The sequence below is a fragment of the Dreissena polymorpha genome, chromosome 1, assembly GCF_020536995.1.
Source record: "Dreissena polymorpha isolate Duluth1 chromosome 1, UMN_Dpol_1.0, whole genome shotgun sequence".
NCBI classification, from domain to species: Eukaryota; Metazoa; Mollusca; class Bivalvia; order Myida; family Dreissenidae; genus Dreissena; species Dreissena polymorpha.
In genome coordinates this window covers 149,285,325-149,308,590 of record NC_068355.1, presented here as the reverse complement: position 1 = coordinate 149,308,590, position 23,266 = coordinate 149,285,325, and the positions used below count along the sequence as shown (strand labels likewise).

General features: G+C 35.7%; 1 protein-coding gene across 1 annotated transcript in view; it reads right to left on the bottom strand.

Moving 5' to 3' along the window:
• The window catches only part of LOC127855478 (uncharacterized), a 138,707-nt gene that overhangs the window by 115,097 nt on the left and 344 nt on the right, over positions 1–23,266 (bottom strand). Inside the window, exons 2-3 of the mRNA XM_052391096.1 lie at positions 23,050–23,180; positions 7,658–7,769 (exon numbers count right to left, since the gene is read on the bottom strand). Of these exons, the coding sequence (XP_052247056.1) occupies positions 7,658–7,769; positions 23,050–23,164 (227 nt within the window). The 5' untranslated portion in view covers positions 23,165–23,180. The remainder of the gene's footprint in view (positions 1–7,657; positions 7,770–23,049; positions 23,181–23,266) is intronic.

The following is a 23,266-nucleotide window of genomic DNA, read 5'->3' as shown; positions in this document are numbered from 1 at the left end:
TTTTGACCCTAGATGACTCAAATTCAATCCCAACCAGGATTTTAACAAGACAAACATTCTGATCATATTTCATTAAGATCTTATGAAAACTGTGACCTATATTGTCTACACAAGGTTTTCCTATGATTTGACCTAGTGACCTAGTTTCTGACCCCAGATGACCCAAATACAATCACAATCCAGATTTCATCAAGATAAACATTCTGACAAATTTCATAAAGATTGGATGAAAACTGTGACCTCTATTGTCTACACAAGGTTTTTCTATTATTTGACCTAGTGACCTAGTTTTTTGACCCCAGATGACCAAAATACAATCCAAACCCAGATTTCATCAAGATAAACATTCTGACCAAATTTCATAAAGATTGGATGAAAACTGTGACCTCTATTGTCTACACAAGGTTTTTCTCTTATTTGACCTAGTGACCTAGTTTTTGACCCCAGATGACCCAAATACAATCCCAACCCAGATTTCATCAAGATAAACATTCTGACCAAATTTCATAAAAATTGGATGAAAACTGTGACCTCTATTGTCTACACAAGGTTTTCTATTATTTGACCTAGTGACCTAATTTTTGACCCCAGATGCCCCAAATACAATCCCAACCAAGATTTCATCAAGATAAACATGCTGACCAAAGTTCATAAAGATTGGATGAAAACTGTGATATCTATTGTTTACACAAGGTTTTTCTATTATTTGACCTAGTGACCTAGTTTTTGACCCCAGATGACCCAAATACAATTCCAACCCAGATTTTATCAAGATAAACATTCAGACCAAATTTCATAAAGATTGCATAAAAACTGTGACCTCTATTGTCTACACAAGGTTTTTCTATTATTTGACCTAGTGACCTAGTTTTTGACCCCAGATGACCCAAATACAATCCCAACTCAGATTTCATCAAGATAAACATTCTGACCAAATTTCATAAAGATTGGATGAAAACTGTGACCTCTTCTGTCTACACAAACAAATTGTTGACGGACGCACGCACGCACAACGGACGCCGGACATCACACGGTCATATAAGCTCACCATGTCGCTTCGTGAGAGGTGAGCTAAAAACACAAATATTTTTATTTATATTGGACATATGTTTTTGACCTATGAAAACCTGTTTATACCTATAACATGGCTTAGGCTTAGGCCCAACTTGACCGTGCTCTATTAATATTATCTTGCTGTTTGTATGACTTTGTATTCTCTTTTAATTTATAAGTCATTCCCCACTGACAAATTTTCAGCCAAAGGACAATGACAATATACATGTTCCAGTAAATTTCACCTTTTTGTTCCAAAAATAAGACAAAAAATGACAAATATAAATCAGTTATCCTCAAAACTGATAATTTATTGTGACCATTATTATCTTAAATTTATGTCCGAAACATTTTTCATTCTGAAATTATTAGACTTTTTCTACAAAGATTGGCGAATTCTAACTTCCATAACATATTCATCCATCAAATGTATCATAACTGCCAGTTAAACTGCTCCAAATGTAACACAATATAATAATGGGATGTCTTCTACAAACAACACATGTTCTCAAAACTGAAACTATTTCAAAGTTGCATTTGCATGCACCATGTTTTCAAAGAATTACCATAAGGAACCTATTTGTTAGAAGACAACTGATACCCATACCAGGAGCTCATCATTATGCAAACAAAACATGTCAAAACCCCCAATCATCAAAACTAAGGATTCAGCAGTTTGCCAACACAGCAGAGAGCATGGCTTTACAGACTTTGACTTATTGATCCTTATAGTCTGGGTGTACCTAAATAGCTTAGTAATTCTGCAAGCCATCCAAAATTTCCAGATAATATGTCTGAGCATGAAGATGCAGACATGTGTATGCAGTTTTATGTGCCTTCCAGACAGACATGGCACAGTTGTGAATTTACCAGCTGATCAATGCTCTAAAAGGAAGAAACTTGCCAAAACATAGAAAGTATCAGGAACATTGAAGTACTTACAGAAGCATTCATGATTAACCAGAGATATTTGTAAAGCTTCTTACTACATGCAATTCAATTTATGTAAGCCTCTCTGACATAGATGACTTTGTTTAACTTTAACTGGAAAGGTTTTCAGAGAGAGTGTAATGAAATCTCATATCATTTGATAAGTAATTTAAAACGAGTTTTGAACAAATGAAATCACATGAAATTCTTGATTTTTAGAAAAATAATATTCGTCCCTGCTTTAAGTGCATATTGAATTATTGCAAAAGGATTTATCTCATGGCTGGAAGTTAACACAACAAAGTAACTCACTTAAAGATTAACATTTCTTTAATTTATGAACAAAAATATCAAGATGCCTCTAGCAGTATGTATAATGCAAGTGTTAAGCAATATTGACACATTTTTTTCCAGAAAATAACATACCGTAAAATGTTGTTTTTTTATAATCAATATATGAGGCTAGTAATTGCATATAGTCAATAAAACGCACAGCATTATTAATTTAATTTAACAAAACTTATTTTTTACATCTTACTGACAAATATAATATAAACATAAACATGGCAATTGCACAAAATCAGGTTTTTAATGTTTTCGATGTTTTTCTCATAAAATTAAAATAATTGTGAGATCCAAAGCTCAAGGAAGGAAATTACAAACATAATTTCGCAACAGTGCTTTCACACAGATATCTATTGGAACACCTACTTTTGAATTTAAGTCATTAAGTTGAAACATTTTATTATAAAACAAGAGCTGTGTTTGTGAAACACAATGCCCCCTACTGCGCTGCTTTGAAGCCATATATTTGACCTTTGACCTTGAAGGATGACCTTGACCTTTCACCACTCATAATGTGCAGCTCCATGAGATACACATGCAGATGCCAAATATCAAGTTGCTATCTTCAATATTGTAAAAGTTATGAGCAAGGTTACGTTTTTGGACAGACACATACAATGACAGACAGACAGACACATACAATGACAGACAGACAGGCCATGGTGTTAAGAAGTTTGAGTCGTTAAAGTCTCCTGTCAATTATAGATGCTTGAAAAGAACGCGTGAGATCGGCAATGTAAATAAAACATGCGGTTGTGAATTAGTCATGCGTGAATAACCCTGTGCCTCGATGGTATCCTCGTGGAAATTGTGCATTTCATGCATGATTCATTTAAATCGAAATATTTATTTTTATGCGTAATATAATTTTAACAAGAGCACCGCATAACACTCAGCTGGGGGTGCATTACTGAATAAATGAAAGCTTGTCAGAATTTTTTATATATATGTATTTTTTTTAGAGGTCACAGTGACCTTGACCTTTGACCTAGTGACCCAAATATGGGTGTGGAGTGTAGAACTCATCAAGGTGCGGCTACATATGAAATTTCAAAGTTGTAGGTGGAAGCACTTTGATTTTAGAGCCAATGTTCAAAACCTTAACAAAATGTAAAGGTTTTAGCACGACGCGGATTGTGGACAATACGACACGACGACAGACAGGACACGACGAGCTGGATATGACAATACCTCGGGTTTTCTCAGAAAACAGCTGAGCTAAAAAACACAAACAAGTTGTATCTTTATCGTTATCATCTTTAAGGTAATTAATCATTGAAACACTAAAAGAACGAGTGAGATAGGCATTGTAAATAAAACGATTTTCAGTTAGCCTACGGTACGAGTTTTTCCCCCGATTTTTTTGCTTCAAAAACTTTTTCCCTATTTTTTTGCTTCAAAAAGTAGATGCACGTTATACATAAATGCGCGTTATGCACAGCGTTTTACGGTATTTTTAGTTACAGAAACCTTGACTGGATAAATCCGAAATGAAATCAGCATAGCTTGCTTTAAGAAAGATTGGTTCCTCGAAATTAAACTCACTGAGCAGAAACCACCAGTTTGACCCTGTCTGCACATACTTCAATCTAGTATTTTTTGCCATAAACATATTTTAAGTGACTTTCTTAACACAAAATAATTTTAAGCAAAATTAAAGCAATTTTATTTCATAACAACTGAAATTGCATTGACAACTGCATTGATGATCTTTTGTTAAAAGGGTTTCACTTGCACTTCACAAATTTTAAGTAAGAAGTTGTGTTTATGTAATTTTGAATATATATTACTATAAATTAAAGGCCAACAACAGCCAGACTGACTCCAATAAGTTCATTTGCATATTTTGATGTAAAAGTTCAAGCTATTCTCTCTTTTGTAAAATGAGAAAGTTTGAAAAACATAAAAGAAAATTCGGAAAGCATTATGTTTTATGTATAATTAATATTTACTGGTACGGCTGTGAAATTATCATGAAGTGAAATATGCTGATTGTGCAGTTTCCAAGAAATTGGTCATGATATTTAACGCCTCCTTCAAACAAACTGCTGAACAAACAAAATTGATGTTTATTTACAATAAACTTTAACAAGAGTTCCGCGGTCGGAGATGACCGCATTGAAGCCGGATTTTTGATTTAAATGACAGGAAAGTACCTTTCGTGTTTTTGTCAATGCAATACTTAAATTACTGAAATATTGTTCAAAGGTCAAAATGAAATGTAAGTACTTTTCAAGGCATGAGCAAACCTTCATGTCAAGTTTCAAGACTCTAGGTCCAAGCATACCAAAGTTATAACAACTTTAACATTTTTACATTCAAGGTCACAGTGACCTTGACCTTCAAATGAATGACCTTGAAATGTCCAGTGGTTACTTACTAGTTCTGGCCAACCTTCATGTCAAGTTTCAAGACTCTAGGTCCAAGCATACCAAAGTTATAACAACTTTAACATTTTTATATTGAAGGTCACAGTGACCTTCACCTTCAAATGAATGACCTTGAAATGACCAGTGGTCATCTGTTAATTTCTGGCCAACCTTCATGTCAAGTTTGAAGACTCTAGGTCCAAGCATACCAAAGTTATACCATGAAATAAGAACTTTAACATTTTTACATTCAAGGTCACAGTGACCTTGACCTTCAAATGAATGACCTTGAAATGACCAGTGGTTACTAACTAGTTATGGCCAACCTTCATGTCAAGTTTCAAGACTCTAGGTCCAAGCATACCAAAGTTATAACAACTTTAACATTTTTTATATTGAAGGTCACAGTGACCTTGACCTTCAAATGAATGACCTTGAAATGACCAGTGGTCATCTGTTAATCCTGGCCAACCTTCATGTCAAGTTTGAAGACTCTAGGTCCAAGCATACCAAAGTTATACCATGAAATAAGAACTTTAACATTTTTACATTCAAGGTCACAGTGACCTTGACCTTCAAATGAATGACCTTGAAATGACCAGTGGTTACTAACTAGTTATGGCCAACCTTCATGTCAAGTTTCAAGACTCTAGGTCCAAGCATACCAAAGTTATAACAACTTTAACATTTTTTATATTGAAGGTCACAGTGACCTTGACCTTCAAATGAATGACCTTGAAATGACCAGTGGTCATCTGTTAATCCTGGCCAACCTTCATGTCAAGTTTGAAGACTCTAGGTCCAAGCATACCAAAGTTATACCATGAAATAAGAACTTTAACATTTTCGAGCACGCCGCCACCCCGCCCGCCCGCCCGACAACATCAATCTATAAGCCGAGATTTTTTCGAAAAAAATCCGGCTAATAAAATTATGTACATTGTTAACATTTCAAAATAGTTGGCACTCTTATTTTTAAATCTGATGATAGTATTCAGTGACAATTTATAACGTGTACATAAAACAATACTTTCTTAATTATGCTTAAACTATTATATTTCTTGCAAAGCAGTAGTTTTAATTTATACACTTACATCATGTTAACATTGGCCATTCAATATACAAAGATATGGTAAACCAAACTTTATATGTTCAGAATAAACGAACTAAGATAATTTTCACCCATGTATACAAGCTGTTGTTTTCACTTTCTACTTGTAAACCTTCCTCAAGACACACAATGGTGGCATAGGACTGCCAAACTTTAACCACATCAGTTGTGATATAATTATCATGTCAACCACTTAGGTATGGCGTTATTTATCTTCTATCTTTTTAGTATTCATGATAGTTTCTTAGTCAGTTAGTTTTTTGCTTAACTGTAATCTGGTCTAACAGTGCCCCAAACTGACACGAGGATTTCAGTCAGTCTTCAAAATTAACCCATTGCCTTATTGCCAATGTAATAAAATCTCAGCTCTGGCAATACAAAAATTGTCATACTATCCCCTGATTGGCCATGAAAAAATTATGGAAAAAATCTCAGCTCTGGCAATACAAAAATTGTCATACTATCCCCTGATTGGCCATGAAAAAATTATGGAAAAAAAGTTACATTTCTATATTATAACAAAAACATGTATGTATTAAGCTTAAACGTTTATTACAGATTTGAAATCTTAAAACCTTTAAACAACACCAGACCTGTATGACCAAAATAAACCAACTTATTAAAAATTTATGTCGGGCCAGGGCCCTTTGGATTGGGAAAATTTGCGGTGTTTAGACTAATATGGGGAAATAAGTGTTCTTGTTTTGCTCAAAAATGCTTCAAAATTGAGGATACAAGTGTGTACAGTAATATATTTACTAAGGTTGAACTTATATGGATGGGAGATGAACAAAATATTGAGATCTAAAAAAAAAATAATATTTTTTTCGGAAATTGTGACGGGTCCAGTTCATTTTGGGAACGGGTCCGTAGATCATTGGGAATGGGTCCAAAGAAGGAACAAGAGCACCGCATAACGGGTGCAACGCGTGGCTGCGGGTGCATTTTTAAATAAATGAAAGATTGTCAGATTATTTTTTTTAAATAAGGTCACTGTGACCTTGACCTTTGACCTAGTGACCCCAAAATGGGTGTGGCGTGTAGAACTCATCAAGGTTCATCTACATGTGAAGTTTCAAAGTTGTAGGTGGAAGCACTTTGATTTTAGAGCAAAATGTCAAGGTTTTAGCACGACACGGACGTCAGACGGCGGACGATGAGCTGGCTATGACAATACCTCGGGTTTTCTCCGAAAACAGCAGAGTTAAAAAAATCACTGCAGGAGGCTATATGCTTATTGATATTTAAAAACAACAACATCATAGACATCATTTTCTATGAATTCTCTGATCCAAGTGGTAATCATAGTTAAAAAAGGAGATACATTTTCAAGAATAAACAATATAATTATACATGGTTTGGATAATTTGTGCATTTCATACAGTAGTATTATAGTACAATTTATTTTGTTAGAAAACAAATATCATGTTTTGAAAGTTTTAAACCCCTTGTTGCCACAGACAAATCATAACAAAAATGAATTTTCAGAGTCATCGATTAAAACAAACAGAAAATACTATATTAAACCTTAATATTATTTCTGCACTCATTTGACATCAAAATATTTGTTAAGTTTGAAAAAATCATTGGTTCATGCTACCTTAGAAATTCAAATTAATTTAAATAACTTTTTTAACACATTTATGTTTTAAAGGCTTAATGTCACACTCTAAGATACTGATCAGTAGCACACAGCATAAAGCCTGAACAGCCTGCAAGTTACTCAAGCCTGTTCTATTTTTATGCCTTTTGCATACAGCTATTTTCACTTTGCTACTGATTGGGAAAGGGTTAATCCTGGTGATATTGTTTCTTTCACAGAAACAGATTTTGCATGTATTTTGCTTACCAATTAATAAAGGAGCTCTTTCCTGCCGAGTGGTTTCCAAGTAGCAGCACTGTGATTTTCTTACGAGGTGTCAGCAAAGTTAAATTGAGACTCTCACCAATCTTTACAAGCCCTGAAAAAGGAAACAGTTCCGACTTTTAGAGGTCTGTTAAATTATTAATAATAATGCCTCCTTACTTTTCTATATATTCCTTGGTATCATTTAGAGGATTTATCAAGCTGACATAACAATATATCTGAAATTTTACTGAATGACAATGACCAATATAAGTGCCTATGCCCTTGCTTCTGCACCTTTCTTTCTCCATGAGATTGTTATGTTATCTTGACAACTGTTTTAGACACTTCAGAATATCTATCACTTTCAATCTCTTTTATAATGATAATGCATTTTCTTCTTTTCTTATTTTCTCATTCAAGTCATTGCTTAGCTATGAAATTATCATGTTGAATGTGAGTGCAAAATTTCAACAAGTTTCAAGAAATAAGATCATTAATTGCATTCGTTAAAGTTTAATTTCTATATTATTACAAAACATGTATGTATCAAGCTAAAACGTTTATAATAAATTTCAAATCTTAAAATCTTTAAACAACACCAGTATTTTAATATTTATGAATTTGCTAACATCACTTGAGAATAGCTACATGTCAAATAACTTGAGCATGTTTTAGTGTTACATTTCTTGTTTACAAGGTCGTAAAATCTAGACTTTAACTCTTTCAACTCCGTAGCCCGCCACAGCGGGCAGCCGTAGTTTACAACGTTCACCACGATAGCCCGCCATAGCGGGTGTTCCGATATTTAACCTTTCTTTGTCTGACTCACACAAGTAAATCACGTTTATCAGCGAGAACAAACGTTAGCGTGGATTATGGCCGATTGTTACTTCCGTGTTTACCGAAAAGAATGAAAAATATTAATTTTAAACGTGTTTAATCGAGAATAAAAACAACACACTGGTTATAACAATGGCGGACGGTGAAATTTCTTCAGATGAGTGGTCGGATGACGAATTTATTGATCAAATAGGTGATTTTGACTTGCATCATTTAGATGAAAATGACAGACAACAATTGAATAGTGTTTTGCAAAATTTTGAAAACAATCCAGATAACGATACAGGTGACGTCAACTTTTTGGGGAATTATGAAACACCTGATGTGTTTGAGTGGAACAGTTCCTACAGTGTATGCTGCATAAAGAAGTTTGAGGAAGTTCCAGGCCCTGTCAGAATATATGACACTTCTGCCTCCCCCTTAGAACTTTTCCAAGTGTTCTACTCAAATGAAATATTTCAACACATAACAGACTGTACAAACCTAAATGCCCAAAAGAAAACGTGCAGCTAATCCGGAAGAACACAAAACTCCATAGACAGATGTAACTATCACTGACATCATGGTGTTCTATGGTGTTATGTTGATGATGGATATAGTGAAGTTTGACAGAAATGAAATGTTTTTTAAGGACAGTACAGACACTCATTTCATGCTTGGGTCAAAAATTCCAGAAGTGATCACAAAAGAGCGATTCTTCCAGATCAAGCGATACCTTCACTTCACATTATGAAACTAACAACCATACATACAAACTGTTCAAGGTCCGATACATGCTGGACACTCTGAGAAAGAAATTCAAGTCTATATATGTGCCCCATGAACAGACGAGTGTAGACGAGTCCATGGTGCCATTCAAAGGACGTCTTGGTATCAAGCAATATATGAAGGACAAGCCTGTAAAATTTGGCATCAAGATGTGGATGGCTGCCAACTCCATTTCAGCCTACTGTTGGAACTTTGATGTTTACGTTGGCAAACGGGCTACTCAGGTAACTACGCAATATAAGTTTTAAAATTGAAACTTTCATTTAAATTGCTTCTATAATAAAATTGTTTTATTTAAATTATAGTTATTGCTATTTGTTTTATCGTTTGAAAACAACAAGTTTGAACAATAGTTATATCAAATTTATTGTGTACAACACAAATATATGAAGACACATAATTAAACAAGAGTGCCAAACTGTCACAAGATACGCCCGTTCGGAGGTTTTGGACACCATGCTTAATGCTTGAAATGCACTAAGTGACCTCGAGACCTAGTTATTGACCCGGCATGACCCATATTTGAACTTGACCTAGATATCATTTAGATGTAACATCTGACTAAATTTGGTGAAGATCAAATGAAAACTACTTCAATTAGAGAGCGGGCACCATGCTAAATGCTTGAAATTCATTATGTGTCCGATCGTGACCTAGTTTTTGACCCGGCATGACCCATATTCGAATTTGATCTACATATCATCTAGACTCAACTTCTGACCAAATTAGGTGATGATCAGATGCAAACTACTTCAATTAGAGAGCGGACACCATGCTAAATGCTTGAAATGCACTAAGTAACCTTGTGACCTAGTTTTTGACCCGGCATGACCCATATTCGAACTTGACCTAGATATCAACTAGATGCAACTACTGACCAAGTTTGGTGAAGATCGGATGAATACAATTTGAATTAGAGTCCGGACAAAGTGGCGCCGTTGAAAATGCACTAATTGACCCTATGACCTAGTTTTTGACCCGGCATGACCCATATTCGAACTTGGCCTATATATCAACTAGATGCAACTGCTGACCAAGTTTGGTGAAGATCGGATGAATACAATTTGAAATAGAGTCCGGACAAAGTGGCCCCTTTGAAAATGCACTTATTGACCCTATGACCTAGTTTTTGACCCGGCATGACCCATATTCGAACTTGGCCTAGATATCAACTAGATGCAACTGCTGACCAAGTTTGGTGAAGATCGGATGAATACAATTTGAATTAGAGTCCGGACAAAGTGATGCCTTCCGCCCGCCGCCCGCCGCCAAGGGGTTTCACATAATACGTCCCGTATTTTATACGGGCGTATAAAAACAATAATATAAAAAATACACACCAAAGGAGTCACACAATGTTTCTTTCAGTATTACTTGAAGAACCATTATAAATATAACTGGTATTTTATTACAGGAAACAACACAGTGATTTTATTTTATTCTACACATTTTGATTGGTTTGTTTACAGATCAACCAGGTTTTGGACTGAGCGCACAGGTGGTCATCGACCTAACCAAGGACCTGGCTGGGAAGGGTTACACCATTTATACCGACAACTTCTACACCAGTCCTAAACTTGCCCACTTCCTGGCCTCCAAGGAAATCTACATCTGCGGGACAGTGAGGACCAATAGGCACGGTTATCCACAGGAACTGGTGAAGACAAAAGCCGAGGCACGACAGCTACCACGGGGCCACTTTGACTGGATGCAGTGTGGAAGTTTAGTAGTTACCTCATGGAAAGACAATAAAATGGTGTACTTTCTGTCTACTGCCCACATGCCAGAACTGGATCAGCTAACTACCTCAAGAAAAAATAAAGATGGGACGATACAGCGTCTACCATCAACTCCGTGTGTCGAGGAATATGGAATATACATGGGTGGTGTCAACCGCAACGACCAAATGACGAGGCTTAACAAATAAAAAAAAAGCATGCGGTGGTATCATAAAATTGAGCGCAAATTGTTGGAACTTTCAGTTTACAATGCATACACCATAGAAGGAACAATCAGAGACCAGAAGGCTCCAGGAAAAAGGAAACGTGACATGATGTCCTTCAAATTGGATCTGGCACATGCGCTTGTGGGAACTTCACGACTGCGAAAGAGATCCGCTGGGCGAAGTCGGTCAGAAAACTCAGAAAATATTTTTCGCCTATTGTATATTGTGTACAGTAACATGTTGTATTGACAACCATGATTTGTTCAACAATGCTGCTTATTTGAGTATTAAAAATGAATGAAATTTAAGCAACTGCCATTTTACCTGTGTACTAAATTAATCCTTTAAAGTTATAAATTCAAGGTTTTAAACAAGGACACTTATCTTTTTACACTATATATTGTAAACCAATAGTATAGAACTTATTTTGAAATGAATTGATGTTTTATTATGATTATTCTTAAAAATTATTGAATTTTTACCTGTTAATTAGATATCTGAAAAACCAGGTAAATATGAATAAAATCAAATTATTGTTTTTGTGATAATATAGATACATGTATAAACTTTCTAAAAATGTATGGCTTGTTATAGAAAAATGCTTTGTTTTCGCTGTTATAAAGGAATTATGAACATATGATGTATTTCTTAGTTCTGCCAATTTACCTGTGTACTTAATTAATCTTATATATCTTAAAGTTATAAATTCAAGGTTTTAAACAAGAACACTTTTATCTTTTTACACTAGATATTGTAAACCAATTGTATAGAAATAATTTTGAAATTAATTGATGTTTTATTATGATTATTTCTTTAAATTATTGAATTTTTACCTGTTAATTAGATTTCTCACCTTAAAAACCAGGTAAATATGAATAAAATCAAATTATTGTTTTTCTGCTTATGTAGATGCATGTATGACCTTTCCGAAAATGTATGGTTTGTTACAGTAAAAATGCTTTGTTTTTGCTGAAATAAAGGAATTATGAACATATGATGTATTTCTCAGTTCCAATCAATTTATTCCAGGTTGAAGGGTATTCTTATAGAAAACTAATACAGGGTTGAAAGAGTTAAACATCTTGCAATAAACCTTGGATGTCTAAATGCAAAGGTATATACACATTTGTCTAACAAAAGTAGACGTTATGTTTTATATAACTGTTTTAGCAAAAAAATATGAAGAACAATATACTTAGAACATATTATAATAAGCAATCTATGAATTTATTTATTTATGTGTAAAAAATAGAAAATCTGAAAGAATATGTTTTATATTATTGAATGAGAATAGCTAAACTACATGTATGACAGACCTGGATGACCAAAAAACATATGCTTGACAAATGGACACAGAACAAGATTATGGTGCCAATACTTATTTTTGCCTGCACCAATTTGTTGATAAAAGTTTTATACATTCATAAAGATTATTAACAGTAATTTATCATAATCCTGCCATAATCGGTCAGAGCCAAGATTTCCTTCAAGAGGATTTTTGAGCTGATAAATTTGATCTACATCGGAAAAGCAAACTTCTTTCAACATTATTACAGAAGTATATGCTGCTAACAGGCCTTTTTTCCTGATTTTGTCAAGTGGCCCTGCATGGCCCCCTCACTTTTTTAAACAAGAAGGCATGAAAGGCCCAAAGTCGCTCACCTGAGATAACAAGATATTATTGGGAAAAATCTTCTGACCAAGTTTCTTGAAGATCGGAAAATAAATGTGGCCTCTAGAGTGTTAACAAGGTTTTACTATAGCCATATAAGGAAAAATGCCCCGCCCCCTGGCAGCAATGTTTTTCAACCAACCAGTATCAGTTTTGAACTCGTCCCAAGATATAACTGGGATGAATCTTCTGACCGAGTTTCATGAAGATCGGACTATAAATGTGGCCTCTAGAGTGTTAACAAGATTTTACTATAGCCATATAAGGAAAAATGCCCTGCCCCTTGGCAGACATGTTTTTCAATCAAACGTAACCATTTTCGAACTCATCCAAAATATCAATAAGACAAATCTTCTGACCAAATTTCATGAAGATTGGACAATAAATGTGGCCTCTAGAGTGTTAACAAGGTTTTACTATAGCCATATAAGGAAAAATGCCCCGCCCCCTGGCGGCCATGTTTTTCAACCAACCGGCATCATTTTGGAACTCGTCCAAGATATTATTGGGATGAATCTGCTGACCAATTTTCATGAAGATTGGAAATAAATGTGGCCTCTAGAGTGTTAACAAGACTTTACTAAAGCCATATAAGGAAAAATGCCCCGCCCCTTGGCAGCCATGTTTTTCAAGCAAAGGTTACCATTTTTTAACTCATCCAAGATATCATTGGGACAAATCTTCTGAGCAAGTTTCATGAAAAATGGAAAATAAATGTGGCCTCTAGAGTGTTAACAAGCAGTGATTTTTTTTCCTTCTTTGGACGGGTCCGGTAAACGGACCTGTTCCCAATGACCTACGGACCTGTTCCCAAAATGTACCGGACCCGTCCAAATTTCCGACACAAGAGGGCCATGATGGCCCTGTATCGCTCCAGTGTTTTTTTGTGCGAAAAAAGCGTGCAATGCGCATGGGTTGAAAAAATTTGATCCCAGGGGCTTTAAATGTGAACAAACTTGGTAGAGGACTATAAGATGTCATTACATACCAAATTTGGTAGCCCTATGCCATTCGGTTATGGACTAGAAGATTTTTAAAGTTTGCACAAAGTAAGACTTATATAAGCAAATTTTCGATTTTTGACTCCCCAGGGCGGAGTCAAATTTGACCCCAGGGGCATAATTTGAACAAACTTGGTAGAGGACTATTAGATGTCACTACAAACCAAATTTGGTAGCCCTAGGCCCAATAGTTATGGACAAGAAGATTTTTAAAGTTTTCACAAAATTGGCCTTATATACGCAAATTTTCAATTTTTTTACCCCCTGGGGCAGGGTCAAATTTGACCCCAGGGGCTTGATTTGAACAAACTTGGTAGAGGACAATAAGATGTCACTACATACCAAATTTGGTAGCCCTTGGCCCAATGGTTATGGACAAAAAGATTGTTAAAGTTTTCACAAAATAGGCCTTATATAAGCAAATGTTCAATTTTTTGACCCCCCGGGGCAGGGTCAAATGTGACCCCAGGGGCATAATTTGAACAAACTTGGTAGAGGACTTAAAGATGTCACTACATAGCAAATTTGGTAGCCCTAGGCCCAATGGTTATGGTTAAAAAGATTTTTTAAGTTTGCACAAAATAGGCCTTATATAAGCAAATTTTCAATTCTTTGACCCCCAGGGGCAAAGTCAAATTTGACCCCAAGGGCATAATTTAAACAAATTTAAAAGAGGTTCACCACAGGAACATTCCTGAGAAATTTCATCAGAATTGGACCAGTAGTTTAGGAGAAGAAGATGTTTAAAGAAAAAGTTAACGCACGGACGCACGCATGCACGCACACACAACAGACACAGGACCATGACATAAGCTGGCCTTTGGAGCTAAAAAAACCCCAAAAAACATCGAAGTAAACAATTGCCCAAAACGCCAAGTTGACGTATTTCGAGACCATTTTAACTTGCGGCCCATTTGACTTCTCAATCATTGACTGGTTTAAGCATTTAACGTAACATTTGAAATTAAATTTCGCTCTAACACCGATGATTTCGCCCTATGAGCCCAGAAAAGCTAAGATCAAGTCGCCCGATTTTTTTAGTAAGCAAGACCGGAAAAGTGAAAATCAAGCCCCCAGATTATTTTTGCTATTCAAGGCGTGCTACGGCCCGCAGGTGATTAGCAAGTTATTGTTTGTTGTTTATCTAAAGGTTACACAATTTACCCGCCGCACAGATTGCTTATTGACAGTGACAAAGCAGTTGCTTAATATTGATTGCTGCAACAACACTAACACTCATGCCATTTCGCGTGCGCAGAAAGTTGTCAAATAATAACGTGCTAATTGATTGACCATCCGATAATTGCAGGTCTTTGGGCACGGTTAAAGAAATTCGGCAAAAATAATTAAAGAAAACAAAATTGATCAAAGGTTTATTCATTACGTAGATCCACTACTGTATTAGATATAAGTGAAGCGAGCTTTGTCAGTTTGTTTTCCACCGATAATTACGAGCAACGCCCATCTTATATAAACTGAAATCACAGTTAATATTTTATACTAACAAGTAATAATACTACACATAAACATTGAGAAAAACAAATTTCCTCAATTAGATATAAATTATCTGAGTAGAATTAAATTGCTACGTCATGACCTTCGACATTGCAAATGGCAGACAACATTCAACCCGCGTTCAATTCAAAGCTGGCGATTTAAATTACAAGTAATGGTGATTCAATAATGAAGAAAGCAGTAACTGGATTTAGCAAACATTTGATAAGGTTTGTTAAACCAAAAAACAGCAAGGAAAATTTGGATTATTAAAGTCAAACAGGTAAGGCACATAAAGTGTACATAAAACGATATTTCGGACATGTATAGTATTTGGATAAACAGTGATAGATATACTAGATGTTCCATGCATTATGATTGTGTTTTGTTTCAAATGCAGTCATAGACGGTTAATACAAGTTTATGTTGCTTTCCTGTGTCATTTAAAGCTGACAAAAGTTAAACAAAGTCATTCAAATACCATTCTTTAATTGGTACAATGCACAACTTGATTTTTCCCAATTGGAAGATTTTGCGACTCGTTTTTTTTTCCCAAATTGATTTCACGACGCAAAAATTCCCAATGGCATGAGTACCTGACCCGTTCCCAATTGGGTGAAAAAAATCACGGTAACAAGGTTTTACTATAGCCATATAAGGAAAAATGCCCCGCCCCATCATGTTTTTCGACCAACCAGCATCATTTTGGAACTCATCCAAGATATTATTGGGATGAATCTTCTGACCAAGTTTCATGAAGATCAGACAATAAATGTGGCAGCTAGAGTGTTAACAAGATTTTACTATAGCCATATAAGGAAAAATGCCCCACCCTTTGGCAGCCATGTTTTTCAAGCAAACGTAACCATTTTCAAACTCATCCAAGATATCATTGGGACCAATCTTCTGACCAAATTTCATGAAGATTGGACAATAAATGTGCCCTCTAGAGAGTTAACAAGGCAAATGTTGACGCCACACTATTCACAGCGCACGACACACAATGGACAAAAGGCGATCACAAAAGCTCACCATGAGCACGTTGTGCTCAGGTGAGCTAAAAATGAGTCGCTAAATTTTTTAAATTGTGAAAAAATGAGTCATGAACTTCTGAAAATTGTGAAAACAAGAGGGCCTGAAAGACCCAAAATCGCTCACCTGATATAACAAGAAATGACCGGTTTCATGAAGAATGAACAACAAATGGCCCACTGGCAGCCATGTTTTTCAACAGACCTTAACCATTTTTGAACTTGTCCAAGATATCATTGGGACAAATCTTCTGACAAAGTTTCATGAAGATCTGACAATAAATGTGGCCTCTACAGTTTTAACAAGGCTAATATTCATGATGCACAATGGAAGACAGACAATTGACAAAAGGTGATCACATTAGTTCAACATGAGCAAAAAAAATTATGCTCATAAAGATTGTCACCATATTTGAAGATGATATTTTTTAAACTAATTGAGTAAACTAAATCAAGATATAATAACAACATTTTGCTCAGCAAGTGTCATTCAGATTAAACTAAAATGTGACTAAAAGTATTCACAATGTTCCACTATAAACAACTGTAGACATACACAAAAAAATACCACCTCCCTGGGAGCCTTGTTTTTAAACAAACATGAACTATCTTCAGACTCACCTTGCAATTATATTTCCAATTAAAACATCCATACATCTGTTTTAAAACACAAATCTTTGATAATCACACACAAAAATTAAGACCTTGTCAATAAACAGTGTGCCTCAAAAATGATATCTTCTCTTATCTATGGTGCCACACATCAAAGAAATAGCACAACAAGGTATCAAAATACTGATCAAAAAATAGTACAACAAGAGGGCCAAGATGGCCCTAGTTCGCTCACCTGAGAGGAGTGGGTTCATTCAATCTTTACCAAATGTCAAACTTGACCTAGATATTGTCCAGACAAACATCCTGGTCAAGTTTCATCATTATTTCATCTGCGAGTCATGATCAATATATATATGAAGTTTCATGATCCTAGGCGTAGGCATTCTTGAGTTATCATCCAGAAACCATTTTTCTAAGTTGAGTCACTGTGACCTTGACAGCCATTGTGTGAATAAGGTATTTGGCACTGTGACCTTGACCTTTGACCTAGTGACCTGATAATCAATAGGGGTCATCTGCCAGTAATGATCAATATACCTGTGAAGTTTCATGAACCTAGGCATAAGCATTCTTGAGTTATCATCCAGAAACCATTTTACTATTTCAGGTCACCGTGACCTTGACCTTTGACCTAGTGACCTAAAATCAATAGGGGTCATCTGCGAGTCATGATCATTGTACCTATGAAGTTTCATGATCCTAGGCATAAGCGTTCTTGAGTTATCATCCAGAAACCATTTTACTATTTCAGGACACCGTGACCTTGACCTTTGACCTAGTGACCTGAAAATCAATAGGGGTCATCTACGAGTCATGATCGATGTACCTATGAAGTTTCATGATCCTAGGCATAAGCGTTCTTGAGTTATCATCTGGAAACCATTTTACTATTTCGGGTCAACGTGACCTTGACCTTTGACCTAGTGACCTGAAAATCAATAGGGGTCATCTACGAGTCATGATCAATAGACCTATGAAGTTTCATGATCCTAGGGCTAAGCGTTCTCGAGTTATCATCCCGAAACCATTTTACTATTTTGGGTCATGGTGACCTTGACCTTTGTCCTAGTGACCTGAAAATCAATAGGGGTCATCTACAAGTTATGATCAATGTATCTATGAAGTTTCATGATCCTAGGCCTAAGCGTTCTTGAGTTATCATCCGGAAACCATTTTACTGTTTTGGGTCATCGTGACCTTGACCTTTGACCTAGTGACCTAAAAATCAATAGGGGTCATCTACAAGTTATGATCAATGTACCAATGAAGTTTCATGATCCTAGGCATAAGCATTCTTGAGTTATCATCTGGAAACCATTTTACTATTTCGGGTCATCGTGATCTTGACCTTTGACCTAGTGACCTGAAATTCAATAGGGGGTATCTGCGAGTCATGATCAATGTAGCTGTGAAGTTTCATGATCCTAGGCATAAGCGTTCTTGAGTTATCATCCGGAAACCACCTGGTGGACGGACCGACCGACAGACCGACCGACCGACATGTGCAAAGCAATATACCCCCTCTTCTTCGAAGGGGGGGGGCATAATAAGGAAAATGACCCCCCCCCAGCGGCCATGCTTTTTTACTGCTCCGAACCATTTTCGTAATCAAATGTCATATCCAAAAAACACATGTTCTGACCAAATTTCATGAACATTGGACCAAAAATGTGACTTCTAGAGTGTTCCCATGTTTTCACTATACAGTAGACTCTCTGTAAACTGGACGGTCTCGGGACCGGCCTGATCGTCCGGTTTTCAGAGAGTTCCGGTTTACCAAGAGTATGCATATTGCCGAAATATACATGGTATGCATTGTGTACAGAATCACATAAAAATAAAACAAACCATATACATTTACATGTACCATTTGATAACTGTACGCAGGTACTGATGATGTTAATTGCATTCTTAAAAAATGTGTTTTTAATCGATTAAAAGTAAAAAAAATTCCATACCGACTTGTTTTGATTAATCCCAAAGTGAGCGTGGTGCTTTCTGCCTTCAGAGATGGTGTAAACGGCAATGGATGAATTTGCATACAGATGGATGGATATTTAACAGTCATATTTCTAACAGTTTATCTGACAAACAAACAAACAACCATTTCATTGTTAAAAACATGGCTATAAGATCTTTTAAAATACCCGAGAAGATCACAAGAAAGTGATTGTCGCAACGGCATGCATTAATTTTTTAATTAAATTGTTTATCATAGGCCATAATAAATAATTAATAAAACGATCGAGTCAATCACTTTTTGGTGTTGCCGCACCTCTATTATAGACATTCACAGTTTGTTTTACATTACTTAATCCCATAGCGCGGTAACAACTTGACACCTTTATGGTATGTTTAATCCGATTATCGATAATTGCGCGAGCAAAATGTGTGACACCGCACTAGCTTTGCTGACTAGGTATTGTTATTTTCATGCCTCGGGCATCTTGAGAATTTAGACCGTCCGGTATACTCAATGTATTTTACGTTGAAAATGACCAAATTTACGGAGATACCCGTTCGGTTTCCGGTTTTTAAAGAGTTCGGTTTATTCAACATTTTTGAACAAAGAAATAGAAGGAGAAAATACGGGACTGGCCCGACCGTCCGGAATCGGGAGAGTTCCGGTATTCAGAGAGTCCGGTATTGGCAGAGTCTACTGTAAACATATAGAGAAAACTGCCGCACCCCCTGGCGGCCATGTTTTTTCACCGATCTCGACCATTTTCGAACTCGTCCAAGAAATCAATAAAACCAATGTTTTGACCATTTTTCATGATCATTGGGCAAAAATTGTGACTTCTAGAGTCTTTACAAGGTTTCTCTAAAGCCAAATAAGGAAAACTGCCCCGCACACTGGCGGCCATGTTTTTCAACAAAAAGGAACCACTTTTGAACTCAACCAAGATATCATTAAGACAAACATTTTGACAAAGTTACATGAAGATTGAACATAAAATGTGACTTCTACAGTGTTTACAAGGTTTTTCTTTTTTTTTACCTTGTGACCTAGTTTTTGACCCGGCACAACCCAGTTTCGAACTCGGCCGAGATTTTATTGGGGTAAAGCTTTTGACCAAGTTCATGAAGATGGGACAAGAAATGTGGCCTCTAGAGTGTTTACGAGCAAATGTTTACGGACGGACGGACGGACAAAGACCAGTCACAAAAGCTCACCTGAGCAATCGGGTGAGCTAAAAAGGTTCACTCAGAGATGTGTATTGATTTGTGCTCTGGCAGTTGATAAGGGTCAGATGGAGTTATGAAGAGTGCATTCATGATTGAATTCAAACAATTCCAAGTTATTAACAGTTTTTTCTCCCTTAAGAATTTTTCTGAGAAATAACTATTACTACTTTAAACTATGAGAATATTTAACAAGAGTGTAAACAAGGTTTAACTATAGCCATATAAGGAAAAATGCCCCGCCCCCCTGGTGGCCATGTTTTTCCACCAACCCAAACCATCTTCAAACTCTGCCAAGATATATATAGGCTGAATCTTCTGACAAAGTTTCATGAAGATCGAACAATAAATTTGGCCTCTAGAGTGTAAACAAGGTTTTACAAACTTAAGCCATATATAGCCATATAAGGAAAAATGCCCGCCCCCTGGTGGCCATGGGTTTTTTTAAGCAACCGGAACCATTTTCAAACATGTCCAAGATATTATTGGGACAAATCTTCTGACCAAGTTTCATTAAGATCGGACAATAAATGTGGCCTCTAGAGTGTTAACAAGGTTTTACTATAGCCATATAAGGAAAAATGCCCACCCCTAGCTGCCATGTTTTTCAACCAACTGGCATCATTCTCAAACTCGTCCAACATATTATTGGGATGAATCTTCTTACCAAGTTTCTGTGAAGATTGGACAATAAATTTGGCCTCTAGAGTGTTAACAACGTTTTACTATTGCCATATAAGAAAAATGCTCCGCCCCTTGGCAGCCATGTTTTTCAAGCAAACGTAACGATTTTCGAACTCATCCAAGATATCATTGAGACCATTCTTCTTACCAAATTTAATGAAGATTGGACAATAAATGTAGCCTCTGGAGTGTTAACAAGGCAAATGTTGACGGCGCACGACGGACGAAAGGTGATCACAAAAGCTCACCATGAGCAAATTGTGCTCAGGTGAGCTAAAAATCTCAAACCTCTGAGCCTTGAAGTTTCAGGGATTTCTTAAGTTTTCACACATAAAACATTTTTAGCGCTATTGCACTAAATATTTATTTGACCAGAATGATTAAAAAACTTTAAGAGAATGATGTTTCATCAAAAGATGTGGTTTAGGTGTAGATATAGTTTGAATCATACTGTGGGGAGGAAGAAAATGCACAACATTAAGGATATACTATATTTGATTGACAAAATAGAAGTCTGAATTTCTTATAATAGATAGGGGGGGGCAGTATATTTTAACACATCTTACATTACATTGTAAACATATGAGCAGATATGATCTTATTTTTATAACAGTTTATAACTAGAATTTGTCAACACTAGATAAATTCAATTTTACAAATGCTTTCCTTCTTCAATTTTCACTGTAACATCATGACATTACTCACCTTGTTTATGAATCCAGGATAAGCATTATTGGTTTACAATCAGATAATTTATTAAACTACTAAATTATTCAGAGCAATGATTAAACTAAGAAGTGCCAAACTTTAAATGCAATGGCATAATTTATTTTAGGTTATTAAATTATTATAAAGACAAAACCACCAACAAACTGATCCTGTACAGTAGTTTTGTTGCAAACATGTGTAAAGGGAAACTATTGATTGAAGCATGCGTCTAGACTTCTGCTCCTAAGAGGTTGACTTTTCTGTATTGGAAAAGTCTAGCATGTTATCAACTATTGTGTTTGTCCTTTTTATTTTTATTCTTTTAACCAACTTAATAGTACAACATTGTAAATTTGGCATGCATACAAATGATTATTTAACAGGTATATGCAATTAAGCATAAAAAAATATTTAGACCCAAAATTACTAATTTCAAGAAGCCTATTTCCCTTTTTAAGGATTACACTACTAGTACTAGAATGTTCCCCTTTTCTGGATTTCGCTATTATTTTTCACATTAGACGGGTACCTATACTTTTCCCAACTCAACAAAAAAAAGCTGAAATTACCAAACGCTAGTGTGAAAGTTTTGTTGTTGTTTTTAAATTTGCAGGGATGAGTAATGACACAATACGACTTGCCGTACAACCATAGAAAACATTATATACATATAGCATATTTGAATCTCAAGAACTTGCTGTATGGATTCTTCCATAACAAACAAAATGATACATCAAAATGATATTTAGAACATGCTAAATTGATGATTCTTAAATTAAAAATTGACTTTTAAATGGTTCATCAGTCAGGGACATTCTGACTTGAAACAGTGATTTATCATGTTGGACAAATGCATTACAAAAAATTGATTCTTTAATTAAAATAAGTTTCAGTGTGTTGCACTAAGTTATTAAGTACAAAATGAATCAGTGCATTCCTCAAAAGCAGTCGTCTGATTGCCACTGTTTTGTCCTATATATAGGACACATCCTTTTTAAAACCCACTAGAAGAATCTACACACTTTTCTATAAAAAATATGAATTGTCATGAATTGTTAGAAAATTCACATTATTGACTTCCAAAAATCATTTCCTTACAATGAATATTCCACACTGTGATTTTCAGTACTCCGAGATCGCTGACAATTTGACCCCAGTCAGCTGTTAAACAACCATGCAACGCTTAATGTTGCTAAAAATAGCTGAGCATAGGTCTTTATCCGGTCACTTCATTAAGTCGTGATCAATGGAAACTATGACACTCTTCTGCCCCCTTTATTTAACATTAAATAAGGTAACATAACTAAGATTTTTAACACGTCACACCCTTTGCTCCATGCGTAGTCATCATTTTTTATACAGAATTCTGGTTGTTATATTGCCCATTGCGTTCACACACAACTGGATACCATAATTTTCCAAATAAGATCGTGAAGATATCTGCTTACCACTTTCCGGATCGGTGTAAAGACCATGACACTCCTTCAATATTTTTTCGTTTATATTTTGAGTAGCGGAATCCGCTGCATTTGCAGACGTTTTCTGTCTGACTTTTCCCGACATCGTCTCAATGTGTGACCTGTCAAATTGTAATGAAGCTTGTGGGAAATATTATTTCCGACAATTTTCAGATAAAATATCTTGCAAAAAAATGAACATTTAATA